At 61.9% G+C, this 23100-nt stretch overlaps 2 protein-coding genes across 4 annotated transcripts; one reads left to right on the top strand and one right to left on the bottom strand.

The window, feature by feature from the left end:
• Nucleotides 1-109: 109 nt before the first annotated feature.
• SPINDOC (spindlin interactor and repressor of chromatin binding) lies at nt 110-5665 on the top strand. 2 transcript variants are annotated; one of them, XM_084634742.1, is made up of 8 exons: nt 110-194; nt 2224-2410; nt 2553-2813; nt 3075-3188; nt 3302-3448; nt 3607-3726; nt 4101-4244; nt 4494-5665. In XM_084634742.1, exons 1-8 carry the CDS (start codon nt 123-125, stop codon nt 4934-4936), a joined length of 1488 nt encoding a protein of 495 aa, XP_084490868.1. In that variant the 5' UTR covers nt 110-122; the 3' UTR covers nt 4937-5665. The 2 variants fall into 2 exon arrangements, with proteins under 2 accessions (XP_084490868.1, XP_084490869.1); XM_084634743.1 differs by lacking the exon at nt 2553-2813.
• Nucleotides 5666-7801: 2136 nt separating this feature from the next.
• Nucleotides 7802-21170, bottom strand: LOC311523655 (dual specificity protein phosphatase 10-like). 2 transcript variants are annotated; one of them, XM_084633853.1, is made up of 5 exons: nt 21059-21170; nt 18467-18540; nt 15756-16921; nt 10546-10869; nt 7802-8965 (listed from the first exon to the last, which is right to left on the bottom strand). In XM_084633853.1, exons 1-5 carry the CDS (start codon nt 21062-21064, stop codon nt 8694-8696), a joined length of 1842 nt encoding a protein of 613 aa, XP_084489979.1. In that variant the 5' UTR covers nt 21065-21170; the 3' UTR covers nt 7802-8693. The 2 variants fall into 2 exon arrangements, with proteins under 2 accessions (XP_084489979.1, XP_084489980.1); XM_084633854.1 differs by lacking the exon at nt 18467-18540.
• Nucleotides 21171-23100: the final 1930 nt, after the last annotated feature.

Raw genomic sequence — 23100 nt, 5'->3', positions numbered from 1 at the left:
CGCTGAAGGAGGCGGAGCTTAGGACGGCTGGTTTCTCACGATTGGCTGTGCGCAATGGAGGGAGCCCCAAGCTAGGAGAGCCGGGACAATGAGACCATAGAGAGGGAGGTTGTGGGGGCTGGATGGGAGGTGGGTGGTGCCGCTCCCTTTGCGAAACTCTATGGTGCCGGGCCCGGGAGCAGCAGCGCGAGCCGGTGAATGGGGAGGGGTCGCCAGGATGGATCCGGCAGCGAGGGGAGGGGCTGGGATCCGGTGGTGGGGAGGGGGCTGGGATCCAGCGGGGAGCCTGGGGGAGGGGCTGAGATGTAGGGGGGGTGCGGGTGGCGCTGGGGGCTGGGATCTAATGGGGGTGCTGTGGGGCTGGGATCAAGCGGGGGTGTGGGTCACACTGGGGAGGAAGGAGGGGCTGGGATCGGAGGTGCTGGAACAATTTGTATAGTGGGGGGTGCTCAGAGCCATTGAATCAAACTATAAACCCTGTATATGATGGAAACTACTTCAATCCATGGGCTGCTACCAAGCCCCCTAGCTCCCGCACCGATAGCTGGGATCCGGTGGGTGTGTGGGCCACACTGGGGAAGAAGTAGGGGCTGGGATCCAGTGGAAGGAATGGGTCACATGGGGGGAGGGGCTGGGATCCAGTGGAAGGCATGGGTCATACTGGGGAGGAAGAAGGTGATGGCCTCAGGATCCAGTGGATGGTGTGGATCACTCTGGGGGGCTGGGATCCAATATAGGAAGAGTTCCACAGCAGCAGGGTTTAGCATGGGATCATTGGGATTTAGTGGGGTGGCCCTGTGGAAGGAGAATTAGGGGGCTGAGCAGACTGTTATGGGACCAGTGGGGTCCAGGTGGGGACTAGGTTATGCTGGAGGGGAGAGTGGATTACAGAAGAAGGCTGGACTGCAATAGGGGGTGTCTTTGTGCATGGATTGGGGGCAGGAGGCCTGACCCATAGAAGGATCAGTGGGGTCTCTATTCCTGCAGGGTGGGGTGCAGGTTGGTCTGCTGTTCTGTGGGCCCCTCTTCCATAGCAAAGGATGTCTGGTTATTAATCAGCCCCTGTGCCATGCTCCCCAAGGTGGCTGTATCTTCTTACTGGTGCATTGGTTATAAACCTCTTTGGAATCTTTTGCAATCTGGGGTGTCCATCTTGGAATCTTTCAGCCAGTGGGTCAGGACTCCGGGATTCCCTCCCTGGCTCTGGGAGAGGATCACTGCCTCTTTAACCCCCCTGTAGCTGGTGCCTTAAAGCCCCCACACAGGCTCCAGTGGGAGTGACCCCCCCCCTTCCTTTTTCCTGATGCTGGAAGGTCCTGCTACCATCCCATGTGGGGCAGCCACAAGGCAGCACGCAGAAGGGGAGGGAGGGACAAATGAGCAACTGGGCTCCCAGGGTCACTGGAGAGTCTGGGAAGGAGAGGATCTGGGGGTGATCCCAGGGTCAAAGGGGAGGGGAGCACTTGGGAAGGAAGGGCTACAACCGTCATTGCCACTGACAGTTTCTGGGGGAGAGGGGCACTCCCAAGAGCAGGGGAATTGAAAAGGAGAGGGCTTCGGAGGGGATGCCCAGGATTATGGGGGTCTGGGAAGAAGGGGAGGTTTCCAGGGTCAGTGGGGAAAGAGGGTTGGGAATGAAGTGTCTGGGATATAGGTGCTAGAGCTGGGGGTGCTGCTGCACCCCCTGGCTTGAAGAAATTTCCATAGGGTTTACAATTTGGTTCAATGACTCTCAGCACCCCCACTATACAAATTGTTCCAGCACCCCAAGTCCAGGGGACAGGGAGAGGGCTCACAGGGATTGGGGGGCGGGTCCTAGGGATATAGTTCCCAGAATAGAAAAGTTGTGGATCCAGGCCCCTGGCCTGAGAGAGGCAAGACACCAGGTCTTTTGGGGGTTCCCTGCCACAGTGACCTGACTGGGGATGGGGTTGTCCCATAGCTAGGACTCTACCTCCCCCAGGAGAGCACAAAGGGGCTGTTGCTAGGCCTGAGTGGCTAGAGATAAGAAGGGGGTGGGGTGGCCTTGAGCTGGGGGAGGTAGTGAAGGAGATGGCAAGGTGGGGGTGGGGGAGCTCTGCCCAAGGTCAGCCAGCAGGGAGGAAGGGGCTCTGAGCTCCTGGATTCTCTTCCTAGGTCTGGGAGGGAAGTGGGGTCTAATGGTTAGAGTGGGGTGGGGTCTCCTGAGTGCCCTGACTAACGCCCTCCCCACATTGTGCCTAGCTCTGCCCAGGCCCAGCCATGGAGGTGAAGGCAGAGGTGCCCCGGCTGGAGTACATCGCCGTCTCGCTGAAGTGCGAGGCAGAGGAACCTGTGCCAATTGCAGCCTGTGCCCGGCTCTGTGCCCCCCTGGGCGACCTCGCCCCCGGGGTCAAGCTGGAGGAGGCTGACAAGGACCCTCTAGACAGAGGTACGGACTGTCCAGCCAGGACTCTGGGTTTTAGCCCCTGCTCTGGGAGGGAAGTGGGGTCTAGTGGTGAGAGCTAAGGGGGCTGGGTGCCAAGGACTCCTGGGTTCTCGCTCCCCTGAGCACATTTTGTCTTCCTGGCTAGGGGGAGCACCAGCAGAGGCAGGGCCTGGTAGGGCCTGGCAGCAGGAGTACTTAGTGGGAGACTGCCCGGGGCGCGGCGGGGCCGTGTGCATGGTCTGTGGCACCTTCCTGGGCACCTGTGGGCCGAGCGCTGCCCGGGAACACGTTCTGCAGCACCACGCCCACTCATTGGGCCTCAGCCCGGAGGAGAAGCGCAACATTCTGGAGGCCTGGAGCCAGGGGGGCAACCTGCCCGAGGGGGCACCCCCACCCTGCACCCCAGGTATGTCCCCCAGCCCCTCCTGCAGCAGGGGAGCCCAGGGCTGGGGTAGAAGGTGAGCTGTGGGTCAGCACTGAAGGGCACCAGCAGAGCTGGGGAGAGGAGGAGCCCAGGGCTGGGGTAGCAGGTGGCTGCAGGCCATGAGCCAGGGGCACCAGGAGAGCTGTGGTGGGGGAGGGGGCAGTGGGGCTATGGGTTGGGATCGAAGGGCACCAGCAGGGCTGGGGGTGATGCAGCCATCCCAGAATCTCACTCCCCCTCTAGGTCAGTACCATGGGGCCAGGGAACCAGCCGAGATTGAGGTTCTAATTGACCCAGAGGAGCAGACGGTGACCCGGAAACGTGGGCAGCCCAGAGGGCGCCCTGCCCCCCGCCCAGGTGAGTGCCAGGCCTGGGCGGGTGATGGGGGTCAGGGACCATGCTCAGCCATGTGGGTGCCCATCCCCTTTGTTTCGGGGCTGCCTCTCGTGACACCAGGTGTCTTATCGCAGATGCTAGGGCCCTGGAGCCCGGGCAGCGCCCGCGGGGCCAGAGGAGACGACAGAGCGTGGGGCCTGTGGAGGGCATGGCGTTACCAGCCAGGGAGCGGAGGAGCAAACAGCTGAGTGAGGGACGGGACAGGGGCACCGTGAGTCCAGGTGAGTGGTGGGAGGGGAGAGGGAGCAGGATTCAATCCCGGGTTCAATTCCCGGGGAGGGGAGTGGGGTTTGTGGGTTAGAGCAGAGGAGCTGGGAGCCAGAACCTTGGTTCCTTCACAGTCCCTACCCCACCGTTACTGCTGTGTCTCTCCCCACAGGGACAACGTCCCCCTCAGAGGAGGCTGCCCCCAGCTCAGCGCCCCCCGAAATCCGCCTCTTCACTGACGGTTCTTTCCCAGCCGGATTCACGCTCAGGTTGTACTGCAGACCCCAGCCAGGTGAGGGCGCTGTAGGAAAGAGGGCATCCCCTGCGGCCACCTCCATTTCCCACAGAGCAGAGCTGAAGGCAGGGTCCTCCACGTTGTCCTATCCCTCCAGGGTTTCAGTTGCATCCCAGTCCCCACAGATCACCCTCCAGGATCTCAGCTAGCTCCCAGCCCCAGATGCTGCCCCTTGCTGGTTCCCCTTGGCTGGGGGCCAGCTGAGTTCCCACCCACTGGTGACCCCATCCTGACCCAGGGGGAGACAAGGGGCAGGCACTCCCTTCCCAACCTACATGCCTTGGAAGAGCTGGGAAGGACACCCATGGTGGGTGGTGAAGGGAGAGGAGGTACAGCAACCCCTCCTTGCTGACCCCTCTCTCTGCCTGCAGCCTCTGGAGGGAGAGAAATAGGGAAGAATCCAAGCATCCAGGAACAGAAGAGCCCAGGGGACAGGGGCAAAACCCAGGCACTGGGGAAGAGACAGAAACAGCTGGGCAAAGCAGGAACCGTGAGACGGGGCTCAGGGAACGCAGGTGAGTGTGGCAAGGTGGCATAGTAGGGAAGGTTCCTAGTGGCCCACTAGGGTCCACCCCAGAGGCAGCTGCATCTTACTGCTGGACATGGGATCCCGGTATTAACAGCCCCCATACGCCCCACCCCAAAGGCAGCTGCATCTCAGTGCCAAGTGAGGGGTGCCTGTATAAACAGCCCCCACCCCAGAGTTAGCTGCTTTTCAGCACTGGCTGCTGGTTCTCAGCATTAACCCTTTGCCCTCTCTGCAGTTGGCAGCTGCCCCGTCTCTGCGCTGCCCAGCCAGGATCTGAACCCAGGTGTCCCCCGCCTCCGCCGCAAGGGCTACTCTCACCATGGCATCACCCGGCGCCTCCGCCTGAGCCCCAGTGCCGTCCGCTGCACCCTGCAGAGCTGGCGGGCGCGGGGCAAGGCCCCACCAGCGCCCTCCCCTCCCCAGGCCAAGCCCTTTGATCCGGCATGGCGCGCCGACTTCCTGATGGACTATGATGCTGGTGCTGGCACCATGGTGTGCATGGTCTGCGAGTACTCACTGCTGCCTATTCGACTGGGCACCGTCATGCGCCACATCCGCCAGTGCCATGCCGAGACCCTGCACCTGCCTCGAGGTGTGCGCCGGGCCATCCGTGAGGTGTGGGAGACCCGGGGACCCGTCCCCGCTCCACCCCAGCACGGGGCGCTGAAGGGGGAATAGTGAGCCAGGGACCTGCCCCTGCTCCTCCCCAGCACAGAGCGCTGCAGGGGAAGGAGTGAGGCTGAGGGGGGAAGAGGGACCTGTCCCTGCTCCACCCCAGCATGGGGCGCTGAAGGGGGAATAGCGACCCAGGGACCTGCCCCCGTTCCACCCCAGCACGGGGCGCTGCAAGGGAAGGAGTGAGGCTGAGGGGGGAAGAGGGACCTGTCCCCGCTCCACCCCAGCACAGGGCACCACAGGGGAGGCTGCCCACATACTGCCTGGGGTGACCTGCAGGGGGGCAGGAGCATCTTCGGGGGTGAGGTAGGACGCTCCCGATAGACCCAGCTATACAGGGACACTGAGATGCACCCCCACCCTCCCCACTATAGGTGTCCCCCACTCTATGGAAATGGCCTTTGATCTCTGCCTCCTTTGTCCAGCATTCCCCCTCCACTTCCTGGGGGGATCCAGCGCCTCCTTGCCCCCTGGCACTGTTCCCCTCGACATACCTGTCCTTGTGCCCCCTGCCAGTGGGGGCAGGGAGCGCCGGGGCACAGTGCCAACTGGCCCTCCCCAAGCTGCATTATAGCCCCAGCTGCAGGGGGCAGCAAACCCCTGTCTCCCCCACTCCACCCATGCCTAGGCAGGGGCGTGATGAATGCCCCCTGCAGTTACCCAGAGCAGCCACACGAGGGCACCCCCACAGAATGTAAATAGAGCCAGGAGCAATAAATTATTTTTGATGAAGTCGAGTGGCATTTAATCCTTGGGGTGCCTTGACCCCACATCCTACGATCGGCTCCAGCCCCTCTCCTGGAGCAGAGAGGAGCCCTCAGTCCTGGGTGTTGCGGGTTGTTTGCTGCCCCCTGGGGGAGCTGGATTCCGGCCCAGCTCAGGCACCGTCTCAGTGGCTGCCAGCCCCTTCAGTGCAGCCGGGTCATCACCAGGAAGGCTTGGGGCTGGAGCAGGCTGGAGGTGGGCAGAGGCTGCTTGGGTGTGGGAAGGTGGTGGGGGCAGGACTCGGGAGGGGGGTGGAATGGTGAGGTGGGGGGCACTAGGCTGGGGTCACTGGGTGTCAGGCAGGCTTGGTACTCTCCTTGTTCGGGGGCTGCTTGGCCTGTGCCACGTCTCCTCCAAACTGGAGCCCAGCTGGGGGCTCCCATGGCCAAAGGAGGGGTCTATCTTGCTAACAGCCCTTTAGCAGCAGAACCACCCTCCCCCTGGCTGAGCTTCAGCGAAGCCCCACACAGGGCACATCCTGCATCTGTGGGGGCTGCCCCGTTGCCCCCCTTGTTCGCAGAAGTGTTGGGGGGGCTCCCATCCCTCCAGGCGAGGTCATACTGCAGGACGGTGGTGACCGGGGGCGCCCTGCACCTGCTGAGTGACTCTTGGCTCCCACTTCCCAAGGGGAAGGGGTGTTTCCCATCCACTCCCCGTCTGCCAAACAACTTTGCTGCCCAATGCCCAGTGGGTCAGTCTGGGGCAATGCCCATAGCGAGCCCCCAATCCATGTGTGGATGCGCTGGCCCCCCTCTCAGATTCTCCTCCCCATGCCTGTCCCCCCAGTCCCAGATCTCCTGGGAGACCCTCTTCTACTGCTCCATTCCAGGCCCCCCACATCGCAGATCCCCACCCTCCCAAGTCCTCCCCCACCCCCACCCAATTGAGCACATGGCAGCCTTGTTACAAAAACAAATCCACGTTTAATAAATTATTCCTGGCCTCAATAAATAATGAAGACAAATTCCAAAGAGAAACAGCAGAGCCCCACCCCTCCAAGCTCCTACGCTTGGGGATGGGAGAGTCTCTTTAAATACAAAGCTCTGAGATCTGTGGGGAAAAGGGGGGAGCCCGATACGAGCCTCCACCCAGGGGATGAGGGGGCAGAGATTGTTGCATGCTCGCGAGCCCCTGGCTGTGCAGCGCCCCCTAGCCAGCTGCCAGTGCAGGCCAGGGGGGTTGCATGCCTGGCTCTGGGGCAGACAGGGGTGTGGTTGTGTCAGGATGTGATTGTGGGAATGGGGAGAGCGGTGTCTGCAGGGGGGGAGCTTGTGAACATGTGTGTAATGGGGGCGGGGCAGGTGAGTGCATAGGGGGGCTTTGGTGAGTGGGTCCATGCACTCGCGTGGCTGCCCCTACATGTCTGTCCCACTACGTGCCCCGGGTGGGGCTCTGCCTTCCTCCAGTGGGGGCTGGGCCCTGTCTCACCCCTGCTGCAGCCTTAGCTAACAGCTGGGCCTTACAGCTCAGCCAGCAGAAAGGCTCCAGCCTTAAGAGCCAGACCCTGTGGGTCCATCCCTGTGGTTGAAGCTCCAGCCGGGGTGTCAGGACACCGGAGACCTCATAAGGGCACGAAGGGACACATGTCCATGGCTCAGGGGGGAGGTGCATGTATGGGGACTTTGTGGCCATGCATATGCATGGCTCCTGGGGGGTGTGCCCAGGTCACAGGGGCTGTGGGCAGTATGTGTGCAGGGCTGCCTGAGAGGGGGTCTGGATGAGCGTGCATATGGAGGGAGGTGGGGATTGTGGGCAGTGCCTCTTTCTGTGCAGGGGGAGGGGTCCCTCTTTGCTGTCACCCCCCCCAACAGAAACTGGCCCCATCCCTTAATTTTTGGCTCCCCCACACTCCCACCCACCCCTCATATCTGCACCATCTGTGGTGGGAGGGAGCCAAACTTAGCACTGGAAAGAAGAGGGAAGGGCTGGAAGACATTAAAATGGGGGGAAGAGAAATTCCCCCTCCCCCAGATTTTGCAGGACCATTAACTCTAGCGGCCCCCCTATTTGGGGGAGGAGGGAGAAGAAAGAGTTAAAAGGCAAAAACTCCTATTGCATCTCAGATAAATAAGAAACACCCCCCTCCCCATAATTCTCCCCAGCCCCCACAAATCTCACCCTCCCCCCAGAGGAGGGCATTTTAAAGAGACAGTAACCAGCAGCCTCATGAAATGGACCAGCATGGTACAAAAGCAAAGGAGGCCCCCCCCACTTTGGAGCCCCTCCCCAAGTCTTTAAAAATAAATATCCCCTAGTGGAAGACTATTCTGATTTACTAAATTGTATTGCCCTGGAGGGAGTGTGGGGGGGGATATCTCTCCTACCCTGGGGGCTGGGGGAAGAGACCTCCCCATCCAATGTGACCCCCTCCCGCCCATGTACACAGGAAAGGTGCTACTGTCACTTTAAGACATCAGTCAGTATAACAGGTTGTCGGTCAGGTATGGAGCAGCAGAGTCCAAAGAATATGGGGGGGGCTATGGGGGCCCCCAAAACTCCATCTACTGTTGGTGCTGTGAATCAGTCTGGAAGAAAGTCTGTGATCATCCTGAGTTTTCAAAAAAAACCTGCTAGTTTTGGGGGGGGCTGGCCTGTGTCCCCCCCCAAATCCCTGTAGGGCCCCCCTTTCTCTGCAGCAGACTTCAGCAAAGCAGCATCCAGAGCGGAGAGGCCAAGGGAGCAACAGGCCATGGGGACCCCCAAAATATACACGCACACCCCAATAAATAGCAGTCAACAGCCCTCCCCACCGCACACACACGCAGAGATTAGTCTTGGGGTAAAAACTGGCCCCTCTCCTCAGCCCTCTATCAACAGACACCTGGCAGCACATGGGGCACGGAGTGGGCAGGATGGGCATTGGGGCCCTGGTATCTGGCCCCCAGGCCTGGCCTGTTGGAAGCCCGTCCGTCCATCCAGTTATTGCACACACTCCCTTTCCCTCTCCTCCCCTCTCCGCCCTGAGATGGGTGGCCTGGCCCAGCTCAGGTCCCCCTTACACCTCGGTCTCCACCCCAGTGAGCTTGAGTTTGGGGGTGAGGATGCGGGGCGTGACCCCTGCGTTGAGATCCGTCTCGAACTCCAGCAGCTGCCCCATGAAGTTGAGGTTAGGCGAAATGATGGGGCGTTTGCCTTTGACGTACTTGTAGGCGTCGCTCATGGTCATCAGCGTGTGCTTCATCAGGTAGGCGATGACAATGGTGGCTGAGCGTGAGACGCCCGCCTGGCAGTGGATCAGCACGCCCTTCCCCCGCTGGTGTGCCTCCTCTGGGGGAAGGGGAGAGATGGGGGGTCAGCGCCTCTTACCTGCCCAGCCCTGTACACAGCCCTGCACCAAACCCCCTGCAGCCCCCATTATCCCCGGCACCACCAGCCTAGCTACCATATCCTCTGCACCCCCAACCCCTGCATACCCCAACCCTCTACCCAATTCCCTGAACTCCTGACTCTGTCCTGAACCCCTAACCCTGCTACCCAATCCCTGCACCCCCACTATGCCCCGGCTCCCCAACCCCCTGCATACCCCAACCCTCTACCCAATTCCCTGAACTCCTGACTCTGTCCTGAACCCCTAACCCTGCTACCCAATCCCTGCACCCCCACTATGCCCCGGCTCCCCAACCCCCTGCATACCCCAACCCTCTACCCAATTCCCTGAACTCCTGACTCTGTCCTGAACCCCTAACCCTGCTACCCAATCCCTGCACCCCCACTATGCCCCGGCCCCCCAACCCCCTGCATACCCCAACCCTCTACCCAATTCCCTGAACTCCTGACTCTGTCCTGAACCCCTAACCCTGCTACCCAATCCCTGCACCCCCACTATGCCCAGGCCCCCCAACCCCCTGCATACCCCAACCCTCTACCCAATTCCCTGAACTCCTGACTCTGTCCTGAACCCCTAACCCTGCTACCCAATCCCTGCACCCCCACTATGCCCAGGCCCCCCAACCCCCTGCATACCCCAACCCTCTACCCAATTCCCTGAACTCCTGACTCTGTCCTGAACCCCTAACCCTGCTACCCAATCCCTGCACCCCCACTATGCCCCGGCCCCCCAACCCCCTGCATACCCCAACCCTCTACCCAATTCCCTGAACTCCTGACTCTGTCCTGAACCCCTAACCCTGCTACCCAATCCCTGCACCCCCACTATGCCCCGGCCCCCCAACCCCCTGCATACCCCAACCCTCTACCCAATTCCCTGAACTCCTGACTCTGTCCTGAACCCCTAACCCTGCTACCCAATCCCTGCACCCCCACTATGCCCCGGCCCCCCAACCCCCTGCATACCCCAACCCTCTACCCAATTCCCTGAACTCCTGACTCTGTCCTGAACCCCTAACCCTGCTACCCAATCCCTGCACCCCCACTATGCCCAGGCCCCCCAACCACCTGCATACCCCAACCCTCTACCCAATTCCCTGAACTCCTGACTCTGTCCTGAACCCCTAACCCTGCTACCCAATCCCTGCACCCCCACTATGCCCCGGCCCCCCAACCCCCTGCATACCCCAACCCTCTACCCAATCCTCTGAACTCCTGACTCTGTCCTGAACCCCTAACCCTGCTACCCAATCCCTGCACCCCCACTATGCCCCGGCCCCCCAACCCCCTGCATACCCCAACCCTCTACCCAATCCTCTGAACCCCCCACTATGCCCTGCACCCTCAGTCCCCTGCATTCCCCCAGCCCTGCTGCACCCCCTCACGTGCTGGCCCATCTCCTCAGGGTGGGGAGTGGGCGCAGTGTTCTGAGGGGTGCAGCCTCCTGTCCCCAACCCCCTCTACTCCTGGGGACACGACCCCAGCCCCCCTCCCCAGGGCCACCCTCCTGCCCCCCGTACCGATGAACTCAAAGGCCTCCTCGAAGTACTGGCGCAGGTCCTGGCGGCTGTTGTCCGTGGCAGGCAGGCGCTTGTAGCGCAGGTGCCCACTCTGTGCGTGGTAGAGGGGCAGGTGGGTGGTGACGTTCAGCACGTGGCCCACGTTGAGACTCAGCATCCGCTCCAGGTCCTGCGCGTCGCGCTCGTTGCCCAGGAACAGGAAGGGCAGGATGGGACTCAGCTCGGCGCTCTCCAGGTCGGGGGTGAGGGGTGGGTCCCCGCCCACCCCCTCCAGGGCCCCCCCAGCTTCCTCCAGCGGCTCTGACGGTACCACTGCCACACTCCCTGCAGGCAAAGGCTCAACATCTCAGGGGGCACATGGACCCACACCCAGACCCGCCCCCGGCCTGAACCCCCCAGCTCAGACCCCCGGCCTGTGAACCCCCACACCCAGACCCGCCCCCGGCCTGAACCCCCCAGCTCAGACCCCCGGCCTGTGAACCCCCACACAGACCCGCCCCCCGGCCTGAACCCCCACACCCAGACCCGCCCCCGGCCTGAACCCCCCAGCTCAGACCCCCGGCCTGTGAACCCCCGCACCCAGACCTGCCCCCGGCCTGAACCCCCCAGCTCAGACCCCCGGCCTGTGAACCCCCACACAGACCCGCCCCCCGGCCTGAACCCCCACACCCAGACCCGCCCCCGGCCTGAACCCCCCAGCTCAGACCCCCGGCCTGTGAACCCCCACACCCAGACCTGCCCCCGGCCTGAACCCCCCAACTCAGACCCCCGGCCTGTGAACCCCCACACCCAGACCTGCCCCCAGCCTGAACCCCCCCAAACTCAGACCCCCGGCCTGTGAACCCCCACACCCAGACCCGCCCCCGGCCTGAACCCCCCAGCTCAGACCCCCGGCCTGTGAACCCCCACACCCAGACCTGCCCCCGGCCTGAACCCCCCCAAACTCAGACCCCCGGCCTGTGAACCCCCACACCCAGACCCGCCCCCGGCCTGAACCCCCCAGCTCAGACCCCCGGCCTGTGAACCCCCGCACCCAGACCTGCCCCCGGCCTGAACCCTCCCAAACTCAGACCCCCGGCCTGTGAACCCCCACACCCAGACCCGCCCCCGGCCTGAACCCCCCAGCTCAGACCCCCGGCCTGTGAACCCCCACACCCAGACCTGCCCCCGGCCTGAAACCCCCCAAACTCAGACCCACCCCCGGCCTGAACCCCCCAGCTCAGACCCCCGGCCTGTGAACCCCCACACCCAGACCCGCCCCCGGCCTGAACCCCCCAACTCAGACCCCCCAGCCTGTGAACCCCCACACCCAGACCCGCCCCCGGCCTGAACCCCCCAGCTCAGACCCCCGGCCTGTGAACCCCCACACCCAGACCCGCCCCCGGCCTGAACCCCCCCAAACTCAGACCCCCGGCCTGTGAACCCCCACACCCAGACCCGCCCCCGGCCTGAACCCCCCAACTCAGACCCCCGGCCTGTGAACCCCCACACCCAGACCCGCCCCCGGCCTGAACCCCCCAGCTCAGACCCCCGGCCTGTGAACCCCCGCACCGAGACCTGCCCCCGGCCTGAAACCCCCCAAACTCAGACCCCCGGCCTGTGAACCCCCACACCCAGACCCGCCCCCGGCCTGAACCCCCCAACTCAGACCCCCGGCCTGTGAACCCCCACACCCAGACCCGCCCCCGGCCTGAACCCCCCAACTCAGACCCCCGGCCTGTGAACCCCCACACCCAGACCCGCCCCCGGCCTGAAACCCCCCAACTCAGACCCCCGGCCTGTGAACCCCCACACAGACCCGCCCCCGGCCTGAACCCCCCAGCTCAGACCCCCGGCCTGTGAACCCCCGCACCCAGACCCGCCCCCGGCCTGAACCCCCCCAACTCAGACCCCCGGCCTGTGAACCCCCACACCCAGACCCGCCCCCGGCCTGAACCCCCCAACTCAGACCCCCGGCCTGTGAACCCCCACACAGACCCGCCCCCCGGCCTGAACCCCCCAACTCAGACCCCCGGCCTGTGAACCCCCACACCCAGACCTGCCCCCGGCCTGAAACCCCCCAACTCAGACCCCCGGCCTGTGGACCCCCACACCCAGACCTGCCCCTGGCCTGAACCCCCCCAAACTGAGACCCCCGGCCTGTGGACCCCCACACCCAGACCCGCCCCCGGCCTGAACCCCCCAGCTCAGACCCCCGGCCTGTGAACCCCCACACAGACCCGCCCCCCGGCCTGAACCCCCCAACTCAGACCCCCGGCCTGTGGACCCCCACACCCAGACCCGCCCCCGGCCTGAACCCCCCAGCTCAGACCCCCGGCCTGTGAACCCCCACACCCAGACCCGCCCCCGGCCTGAACCCCCCAACTCAGACCCCCGGCCTGTGAACCCCCACACAGACCCGCCCCCCGGCCTGAACCCCCCAACTCAGACCCCCGGCCTGTGAACCCCCACACCCAGACCCGCCCCCGGCCTGAACCCCCCAGCTCAGACCCCCGGCCTGTGAACCCCCACACCCAGACCCGCCCCCAGCCTGAACCCCCCCAACTCAGACCCCCGGCCTGTGAACCCCCACACCCAGACCCGCCCCCGGCCTGAACCCCCCCAACTCAGACCCCCCGGCCTGTGAACCCCCACACCCAGACCCGCCCCCGGCCTGAACCCCCCCAACTCAGACCCCTGGCCTGTGGACCCCCACACAGACCCGCCCCCCGGCCTGAACCCCCCAACTCAGACCCCCGGCCTGTGGACCCCCGCACCCAGACCTGCCCCCGGCCTGAACCCTCCCAAACTCAGACCCCCGGCCTGTGAACCCCCGCACCCAGACCTGCCCCCGGCCTGAACCCCCCCAACTCAGAACCCCGGCCTGTGAACCCCCGCACCCAGACCTGCCCCCGGCCTGAACCCCCCCAAACTCAGACCCCTGACCTGTGAACCCCCGCACCCAGACCTGCCCCCGGCCTGAACCCCCCCAAACTCAGACCCCTGGCCTGTGAACCCCCGCACCCAGACCTGCCCCCGGCCTGAACCCCCCCAAACTCAGACCCCTGGCCTGTGAACCCCCGCACCCAGACCTGCCCCCGGCCTGAACCCCCCCAAACTCAGACCCCTGGCCTGTGAACCCCCGCACCCAGACCTGCCCCCGGCCTGAACCCCCCCAAACTCAGACCCCTGGCCTGTGAACCCCCGCACCCAGACCTGCCCCCGGCCTGAACCCCCCCAAACTCAGACCCCTGGCCTGTGAACCCCCGCACCCAGACCTGCCCCCGGCCTGAACCCCCCCAAACTCAGACCCCTGGCCTGTGAACCCCCGCACCCAGACCTGCCCCCGGCCTGAACCCCCCCAAACTCAGACCCCTGGCCTGTGAACCCCCGCACCCAGACCTGCCCCCGGCCTGAACCCCCCCAAACTCAGACCCCTGGCCTGTGAACCCCCGCACCCAGACCTGCCTCCGGCCTGAACCCCCCCAAACTCAGACCCCTGGCCTGTGAACCCCCGCACCCAGACCTGCCCCTGGTTAGAACCCCCAAATTCAAACCTTCCCCTGGCCTGGACCCCCCAAATCAGACCTGCCCCTGGCCTGTACCCCCTAAAGTCAGACCACTGAGAGCCCCCAGCCTTTAACCCCCCCAATCTCAGAAGCTCCCAGCTGATGCCCCATATTCAGACTGGCCCAAATTCAGAGCCCGCCAGCCTGTGAATCCCCAAACTCAGAACCCCTCTGGCCTGAGGCCCCAAATCCAGATTCTCTCCGCCTGACTCCCCAGTCGGACCATCCACACTCAGCCTTTCCCAGCTGAAACCATCCTTTGAGAACCCCTGAAACTAGAAACTCACCCCAGACCCTCAAGCTCAGACCCTTCCAGCCTGACAGCCTCCTGGTTTATGAATCCCCCAAACTCAGGGGGGCCCCATTGACCTGAGCCTCCAAAGTCCAGCCCTGCCCCATAACTCAGCTCAAATCACAGCCCTAGCACCTTCAACCCAGCCGGATCGCAAACCTCCTCCACCCCTGACCTTCAGCGCCTCAGTCCCCCAAGCCCTGAACCCTCACCCAAGCACCGTAGTCCCTGACCGTTGACCCCAAACACCCACAACACTGACCTTCAAGCCCTGAACTACCCCCACCCAGACTAACACCCAATCTCTGACCTTCTCCCCACAACCCTTCACTCCAAACTCCGAGCTGCACAAGGGGGGGCAGAGAAAATGTCGCCATTTCCCTGTTCCGCTGACTGCCCTCCCCGCAGGGCCAGCACCCCCCACGCCCACCCCGACTCTGCAGCCTGCGGGCGCTGCTGGGCTGGGGGGGCTGCAGCCAGCGCCATAAGGCCAGCTGGATTAAATGTGGTGGAGTCTCTCTGTGGGCCCAAGCTGGGGTGGAGGGAGGGGGGAAATTTGGGGGGAAGGGAGATGCTGGGGGGAGAGACATATGGGGTGGGGCTTGAGGCAAGGAGCGGGAGGATCTGGGGGGAAGGGGGATCTCTGGGGGAAGGCAGGGCCAATGGAACTAGAGGAGCTGGGGGGATGGTAGCAGCCCAATGCCTGGCTCCCATCACAAATGGGGGTCACAGTTTTATCCAATGGCTGTCAGTGCCCCTGCAGCGAATGGGGGAGGGGCAGGGAGGAGTGATGTCATGTCACCAGCTGGGCTGAGATCAATCCCGCTCAACAGGCTCAGAGCAGGTGGGGGAGGGGGGGAGCCTGGGCCAGCTGCACTGACCCCCCCCCACACTCCTTAACTCCGCCATCTGTTCCCTATGGATCCTGCTGGGATGAGGTCAGAGGGTCCTGCGCTGGGGGATGAGGGGAGGGCATAGGAGGGGCAGTACAAGGCTGGGGGGCGGGAAGGGAAGGCTGGGTGCGCTGTGCAGGAGCTGGAGGGTCTGGGACTGCAAGGGGTCTGGGGATCAAGCCTGGGAGAGGGGAGGGTGCACTGGGAGGGGTGAGTCCTGGGGGTGAGGGGTGCACTGCAGGGGGTCTTGGCTGGGGGGGTGGAAATCTCTCCCCAGCCCTAGGAATCTCTGAGAGAAACCCTGTCAGGTCTCAGCCAGGACAGGTGTCCTTGAGAAGACAGGTTCTCTCTTCTCCCCTCTGTGCACCCACCCTCTGTCCATCCTCCCCCCCCCCCATCCAGCCACCTGTGGCCTGCCCACCACAGCCTACCACCTCCCGCCCTCTTGATAGCACCGTCGCCCTCATGCCCACCTACCTCTCCTGCCCTGCACCTCCTTGTTGAGCGAGTCCAGCACCAGGTGGAGGTTCTGGGCGGGCAGGGTTTTGGGGGGCTCGGGAGGGGCCGGGGTCTCCCCCGCTGTGGCACAGCAGCCGTTCTGCTGCTCCTTGGGCCAGAGGCGCTGCAGGGAGTCGTGGGGGTCTTTGGAGGCCATGAAGTCCAGCACGGCCAGTTTGCCCTGCTGGAGGCGCCGCCTGCCGGCCGCGTCTGAAACACTGAAGTGCATGGCGCCCTGCAGCTGGCTCTTGGTGTACTGCACCAGGTTGCGGCAATCCAGGATCAGGGGCGCCCCCTGCTGCTGGGTGTGGGAACGGCTCATCTTCTTGGCCAGCTCCTCGGGCCAGATGGTTCGCACGCTGTAGTCGTCCTCGTCATAGCTGGAGGGGGGTGAGCCCTGGGCTGTGGGGTCATAGGCCACGATGGGGTCGCTGCTGCAAAAGCTGCAGGAGGAGCTGACCGACTTGACCGAGGGGTTGCATGCCAGGCAGGCCAGGGACTTGAGGGCTGACGGGGTGCAGGGCAAGCACCCCAGCTTCTTGACTGAGGGCGGGGAGCAGCTGAGGGAGGCCAGGCTGGAGCGGCACGACAGGCACCCCAGGGAGCGCAGCCCCGGCTTGGGGCTGGTGTCGTCGCAGCGCATCAAGCGCCAGCAGCCCCGGCAGCTGCCTTTCAAGGGGTGCATGGTGCCCGCACCAGGGCTGGAGAGGCGGGAGGAAGCAGGTGACGGGGTCTCCCCCCTGGCCGGCCGCGAGTTTTCCTTAAAGCAGCGCTTCTTGAGCTTGGCTTGAGGCAGCAGCACCTGGAGCTCTGGCCCCCCGCAGGACCTGCTGCCGCCCTGCTGGAGGTCGAGCTGCAGGGAGAGGTTGCGCTCGCGCGCCCGGCTCTGCCCAGCCCCCACCGTCAGCTTGATGTCGATGGTGTGGGAGTGGGGGAGCGGGAGACAGGCCTGGGGCTCCTGATAGGGTGGGGCAGCCCCAGTTCGGTCCTTAGGGGGTGGGTGGCTCGGGGGTCTCCGTGTCCGGGGCGACAGGAGCTGCTTGTCGGCAGGGAAGCTGTGATTGAGGCGCAAAGCCAAGGTCTTGGGGCGCTGGAGGAGGGAGAGGCGGTCTTCCAGCGGTGAGGGAGGCATTGGGAAGGGTGACCTGCAGAGAGGAGGGAGAGAGGGTCAGGGGGGTGTCGGATACTAAGGGGGCACAGAGGGGTGGTCCCCACATTAGCGATCCTCCCCACATGCCAGCCAAGCTGTGCCTCCCTGCACGCACCCCCATGCTATGGGCACCAGGGCTGAGACCCAGCAAACTCATTTCACACCCTCCCAAAAGCTTTTTAACCCTTCACACTGTGGCTCTGATATTTCAGGTGAGGTCCAGTCACTGCAGCCAGGGGTCAGGGGGTGGAGCCCTAGAGTCCTGGTTCCCTATTGGCTTTGCTGTTAAATAGTCCCCCTCCCCCCAGAGGTGCCTGCATCCCAGTGCTGGGAGCGGGAAAACATAGCAATGGGGCAGGGGAGCAGCTGGGCAGGCCCGCCTGATCCAAGCTCCTAGTTGCAGATTCCCCCCTCCCACATTTTGGTGCCTTATCAGTTCCAAGCACCCCCTGCTCCCCTGAGGCTGAGTCAGATTCAAAGAGGCCAATTCATCTCTGTTCTCGGCTCTGGCAGAGATTAACACCCCCTACATGCCTTGGGGGGGCTCCGGCTACCAGCAGCCCCACATCACCCACCTGGCCAGGGTGCAGGGCTCCTCTGCGAAGCGTATCTGGCTGGGACCATGAAGGGATCATGTGGGAAATTACAACACTGTGTCCCTCGACCCAGCCTACCCCACACCAGCACTCCATCCCCCCATCTTCACCCAGCCCTCCCCCCATTTCCTGCCCCCATAGCGACTCTTTGACCTCCCCCCACTCCTCTCTCTGTCTCCCAGTGAGGGTCCATGCCCCATCCCCCTAGCCCCCCCACACCTGTGATGGTCTCTGCTTTCCGCACAACCCCCACCTTCTGTCACATTCCCCTGTCCCCATCTGGCCAGCCCCGGAGCACTCGCTCCCCATGCTCCCCCAAGACAGCAGCTCTGCTCTAAAACGAGGTGATGGGGGGGGCTGGCTACTCCCATCAGCACCTCTGGCAGCAGGGGGAATGTGAGGGACAGAACTGCAGAACTAGGGCGGGGGATTCCCCCTCACTAGAGAGAAGTGTCTGTGCCCCTCTAGCCTGGGATCCTTCCCCGGCAGATCAGGGGCTAACGAGGGCTTCAGGGCCTGGGCTCAGCTACTCTTAAGGACAGCCACGTGCATCCACATAAGGGGAAAGCCATGCACAGTCGCAGCTATACATAGGCCTATGGGCTCACACACTCCTGCACACTCAGCCACATGTGTGCACAGATGCACGCTCACACATGCTTTCTGGCAAATGCACTCAGACACACACATGCACAGATGCACATTTCTATGCACACTCATCTCCATGCACGCACATGCCTATGTGAAGTCAAACTCACATGCACCCCCACCAGTTGCCCCCATGCACACTCACATTTGTACTCATGGACATAAGCATGCTCACATTAGTGCCTGCTCACACCAGGGCACACTTCATCCGTGCACACACTCATACTGGAGCACACCCACCTCAGTGCATGCATAGGCACACCTACATCAGAGCACACGAACTGGTGCACACTCACCCCAATGCATGCCCACACGCTCTGCTCTTTAGCTGGCGAGTCCAGGTCCCTGGGGCAACATGTTTAGTCCCTCCCTGAAAAGCAAAATCACGGCACCTCTAAAAATACCCAGCTGAGCTCAGGGGCTGGCAGCGCCCGACAGGGGCTCTTGTGCTTCCTCAGGTTACCACCCAGGGGTGAGCTCACCAGCTGGCCCCAGAAGTGGGAGGTGGGAGGGCAGAGGACTGTTTAGACAGCTATCCCCATCTCTGACAGCAGGGGGCAGCCCTAGCCCCATGAACCAAAGCACCCCCAGCTCTTGGAGACAGGGGGCTGTATCCTTGGCCACCCCATCTCCCAGTATGTGATACCCATTGCCAGCCAATCAGCAGTAAAGATTCCCCGTGGATTCTGACTGATTGGGGAGAGGGCTGTTCTTCCATCTGCAGAAATTCTGATTGGCTAGGGTCCAGACTGCTTGTCTAGCTGGGGGTGGTGGAAGGGACAAGGGCAATACTGTGCGGCTGCTCCTGCCCCTATGCCCCCCACCCCACCTTCCTGCTACAGTCTCCTCCTGTCCCTAGACACCCACCCCCAGCTCCTGTCCCCATGCCACTCCTCCTGCTCCCTTACTCCCAGCCCTGCCCTCCCATCTCCCTGCACACACACCCATAGCAGAGCTGCAGCCCCCATCCCAGGGCTGGTGTACCCTCTCTCACATTTTGCCCCATTCCAAGCTGAGAAATAATCCCAGTGCTGGGAGCAAGTGGCTCTTTGGTGGGCAGCTGTCTGTCTCTGATGGAGAGGTAATTAACAGGAGCATGAGGTGATTGGGTACCTGTGTGTGTCAGGACAGCCATGTGTGTATACATATGCTGAGCGGGTTGCATGGGCACATCATGGGGGAGAGGGAGTGTGCACTGTGGGATATGTACCTATGAAAGCTTTTGTATGTTGTGTGTGCACTTTTTCTGTGTGCTGTGGTGCGAGCATGCACCAATGCGAGTGTGCATTTGTGTGCAAGCTTTGGCATGATGGGTTATGCAAGTCTGTGTTTGTGCACTTGTGCATGTTGTGGTGAATGTGTATTCTGGTGGGTGCATGCACTTTGCAAGCTTTGGCATGTTGTGGAGGGTGTATTGTGGTAAGGATGTGTTGTGGTTGGTGAGGGGGTGTGTGCAAGCTTTGCATGTTGTGTGTCTGTTTTTGTGTGTGTCTGTGCAAGCTTTGCAGGTTATGGTGGGTGTCTATTTTTGAATACCTGAGCATGGGCGTGTGCGTCTGCATGTGTGTGTGTCACAGCATAGGTGAGTGCAATTATGCATGTTCCTCTAGTAGTCATTTTCATGGTTATGCACATGCATGTGGGGGTGGGGGTGTAAAGCCCAGGAGCTCATTGGCCAGCCCCAGGAGTGCCACCAGTAACTTCCCCCCTGAGCCCCTGAATATGGTATCACAACCCAAAAATAACCCCTTGTGTCACTGCAACGCTGACCACAGAGTGGGCACAAGGTCCCACGGGCCTCCCAGCTCCCTGTAAGGTAAGGTCACAGCTGGCCAGACTGACAATACCCCCACTCCCACCATGGTGCTGAGCCATGAACCCAGTTACCACCTGCAGCTGCAGGATCCCACTCAGCCCCCTCCAAGGCCTGACATCACACTTGTCCTGCACCCCCAGCCTGGATTGCCACCCATCCCCCCAGCCTGGCATCACTCCCCATCTCCCCAGTCTGCCATGGCCCCCACAGCCTGGCATCACCCCACATCCATTCACCGCCCCCCCCCGCGGTCTGACATTGCACCCACCCACCCACCCCTGCAATCTTGCTTTGCCCTCCAGCCTGGCATTGCCCCGTCTCCCCAACATGGCATCACCCCCTCCAGCCTGGCATCACCCCCTCCAGCCTGGCATCACGGTTCTATATCTTCCCCCTTGCCTGGCATTCCCTGCCTGGAGTGGGAGCCCGTCTGTCACCCATGATCGCGGCTCCAGCCTTCCCCTCCTACGCGCCCCAAAGCTCTGCCCTAACAAGCCGTGCTGCCAGCCACCACAAGCTCTGCTGGGTATCCCCGTTCCCCGCACCCCTGCCTCCCGTGTCCCCTCGGTTCAGACAGCAGGATCCCCCTCACCCCCCGCCTGCCAGTCACCACCTTTGACAGCTTAACCTTTCCCTGGTGCCGACCGGTCCCCGGCCCCAGCTTCCTTCATTAGCGCCCGGCGCCCCCGCTCCAGATGTGTGCCCCCCACCAGCTGTTTTACAATACACCCCCAAGCTGCTACCATGCTAGGAACCCCTACGCTGCGGGGTCACCACTTTCGGGGATGTTCCCCCCCCCCACGCGCGCGCGCGCTCGCCTTTATCCCTACCTCCAAATCTTTGCACCCTTGCCCACAAAGCGCTGCGCCCTTCCCCCCACATGTTCGCACCCCGGCCCCCTTGAGCCAGCCAGATGTTGGCCCCCCCTTTGCCCAGAACGTTCCCCTTCCCAAAACAAATCCCCCGGGGAGAGGCAGCCCCCATGCCAAGCCCCTAGCACCACTGAGTGCCAATCAGAGCCCCCCAGGTCCCCAGGGGTGAGGGGGTACAGGATACCCAGCCACCCTCTTACCTGCATCAGATCCCTATGCTGTGGCTCATGCCCATGTGCGTAGAGGTTAGGGGGGTCCTTGGAAGCCAGCCCCTGCGTCCCCCCAATGGCCAGGCAGGATCCACCTCCCGGGTTGTCTATTTACTCCCCCCACCCCCACCCCTATCTGGTGCTGAAGCTTTGCTTTGATGGGAGGAGGGAGCAGGGAGACGAGGAGGGGCTAAGGGGGTGACATCATCTTTAGCCAATGAGAGCGAGCCCGGATCTCCGGGATGGTGAGGCACAAGGGCACGTGACCCAAGCTTGGCTTCATTGTGAAAGGAAGGAAGGAGACCCCCTTGGATCTGTCTGTCTGTCTGTGTGTTTGTCTGTCCACGGGGGAGGGCGCTGGAGAAACACACGGACCGCTCTACCTAACTCCATAGAGACCGACTGATCTACCTAACCCCATAGAGACCCAGATCCATCCACCCCCATAGAGAGCGACCACTCTCCCTAACCCCACAGAGATTTGGATCCATCCATCCATCCATTGACCCCCATAGAAGCAACGAATCTACCTAACCCCATAGGACCCTAGATCCATCCATCCATCCAAGTCTATTTATCCATTCATCCCCATGCAGATTCATCTAACCAGATCTCCATTCATCCAACCCCCCACATCTATTTATCTACCTATCAGTGCCCATACACATCCTATTATCCAGCTACCCATCCATTCCTGCACACATCTAGTTATCCATCCATCCCCATACACATCTATCCTGGTATCTGTCTGTCCATCCATCTGTCCACCCACCTCACCACCAACTTTTCCTTACTGCAGCACTTCCCATTGCAACACATTTTGTTTCAATATTATAACTGGTTTCAGAGTAACAGCCGTGTTAGTCTGTCTTTGCAAAAAGAAAAGGAGTACTTGTGGCACCTCAGAGACTAACCAATTTATTTGAGCATGAGCTTTCGTGAGCTACAGCTCACTTCATCGGATGCATACCGTTCGGTATGCATCCGATGAAGTGAGCTGTAGCTCACGAAAGCTCATGCGCAAATAAATTGGTTAGTCTCTAAGGTGCCACAAGTACTCCTTTTCTTTTTGCAATATTATAACTATCACTCTCCCTCCCTCCCTTCCTCTGATTTACAGTTGGGGAAACTGAGGCAGTGTGGGAGGGAAAGGCCTTGCGCTCAGTGTCATACTGTATGTCTGCAGCAGGGCTGGGAGGAGAACTCAGGAGTCCTGTGCTATAAACGCTGCATTACAAAGTGTGTGGGGGAAGGGTGGCTTACATGAATTTTGCAAAGTGTTTTGAGATCCTGGGGGGAGTCACTAAATTAGCATAATGTCTGTCCCTCCACTGCTAGGAGCCTTCTGTCTGTTCATCCCCTCTACTCATTAGTGCAGCAGGAGGTGCTGTTTATGTCTGGGATTCCCAAGAACGGTAGGAATCAGGTGAGCAAGAAATTAAACAGAACAGGGTCATGTCCCCTGAAACCCACCCCAGCTTTGGACCTGGCTCCAGTATTGAACCCTTTGCAGCCATTGGTTCAAAACAAATCTCCCTCGCCACCCTGAGGTGCTGAGTGGGAGGGTGGGGTGCAGTGGGCCTCGTGGGCGAGCCCTGGTATGTGTCTCCAATGCTCACACGTGTGATGCCTTCTGCCAGAAGAGCTCTCTGTGCTTTGCCCACATCTGAACCTGGTGTGTGAGAGCATGTTTCTGTGTGTGTGGACAGGCAAAGGTGTAGGGGGAAGGTGAATCCAGGCACAGGAATGGGAGGAATCTGTGTGTTTGGACAAGTGGAGGTATTCAATGTACATGTGGTGAGAAGTGCAGAGAAATGTCAAGAGGGTGTGTGTGCATGTGGTGTCATGTGTCAACAGACATGTATATGCCTGGGGAATTCAGTGTCTGCACATGTGCATAGGGCAAGCACAGGGCCATGCATGCATGCTCGGGATATGTATGTGTGCATATTTGTCTGCATGTGTTAAGCATGTAAGAGTGCAGATGTGTGACAGATGTATTAATTAATTAACACGTGATAATACATCATGCT

This window comes from Lepidochelys olivacea, assembly GCF_965140295.1.
Source record: "Lepidochelys olivacea isolate rLepOli2 genome assembly, chromosome: 7".
Taxonomy (NCBI): Eukaryota; Metazoa; Chordata; order Testudines; family Cheloniidae; genus Lepidochelys; species Lepidochelys olivacea.
The sequence above is the reverse complement of the archived record's forward strand: the minus strand, read 5'-3'. Positions and strand labels throughout refer to the sequence as shown.

Coding starts and splice junctions, on each gene's coding strand:
- LOC311523655 (XM_084633853.1), bottom strand. Junction 16,922..18,466: donor GCGTGTGGGCATGCATTGGG/GTGAGTGTGCAC, acceptor TCCTCTCTGCAG/GTCACCCTTCCCAATGCCTC. Junction 10,870..15,755: donor GGAGGTGCAGGGCAGGAGAG/GTAGGTGGGCAT, acceptor CTTTGCCTGCAG/GGAGTGTGGCAGTGGTACCG.
- SPINDOC (XM_084634742.1), top strand. CDS start 123: ATGGGAGGTGGGTGGTGCCGCTCCCTTTGCGAAACTCTATGGTGCCGG. Junction 195..2,223: donor GGGAGCAGCAGCGCGAGCCG/GTGAATGGGGAG, acceptor CATTGTGCCTAG/CTCTGCCCAGGCCCAGCCAT. Junction 2,411..2,552: donor CAAGGACCCTCTAGACAGAG/GTACGGACTGTC, acceptor CTTCCTGGCTAG/GGGGAGCACCAGCAGAGGCA.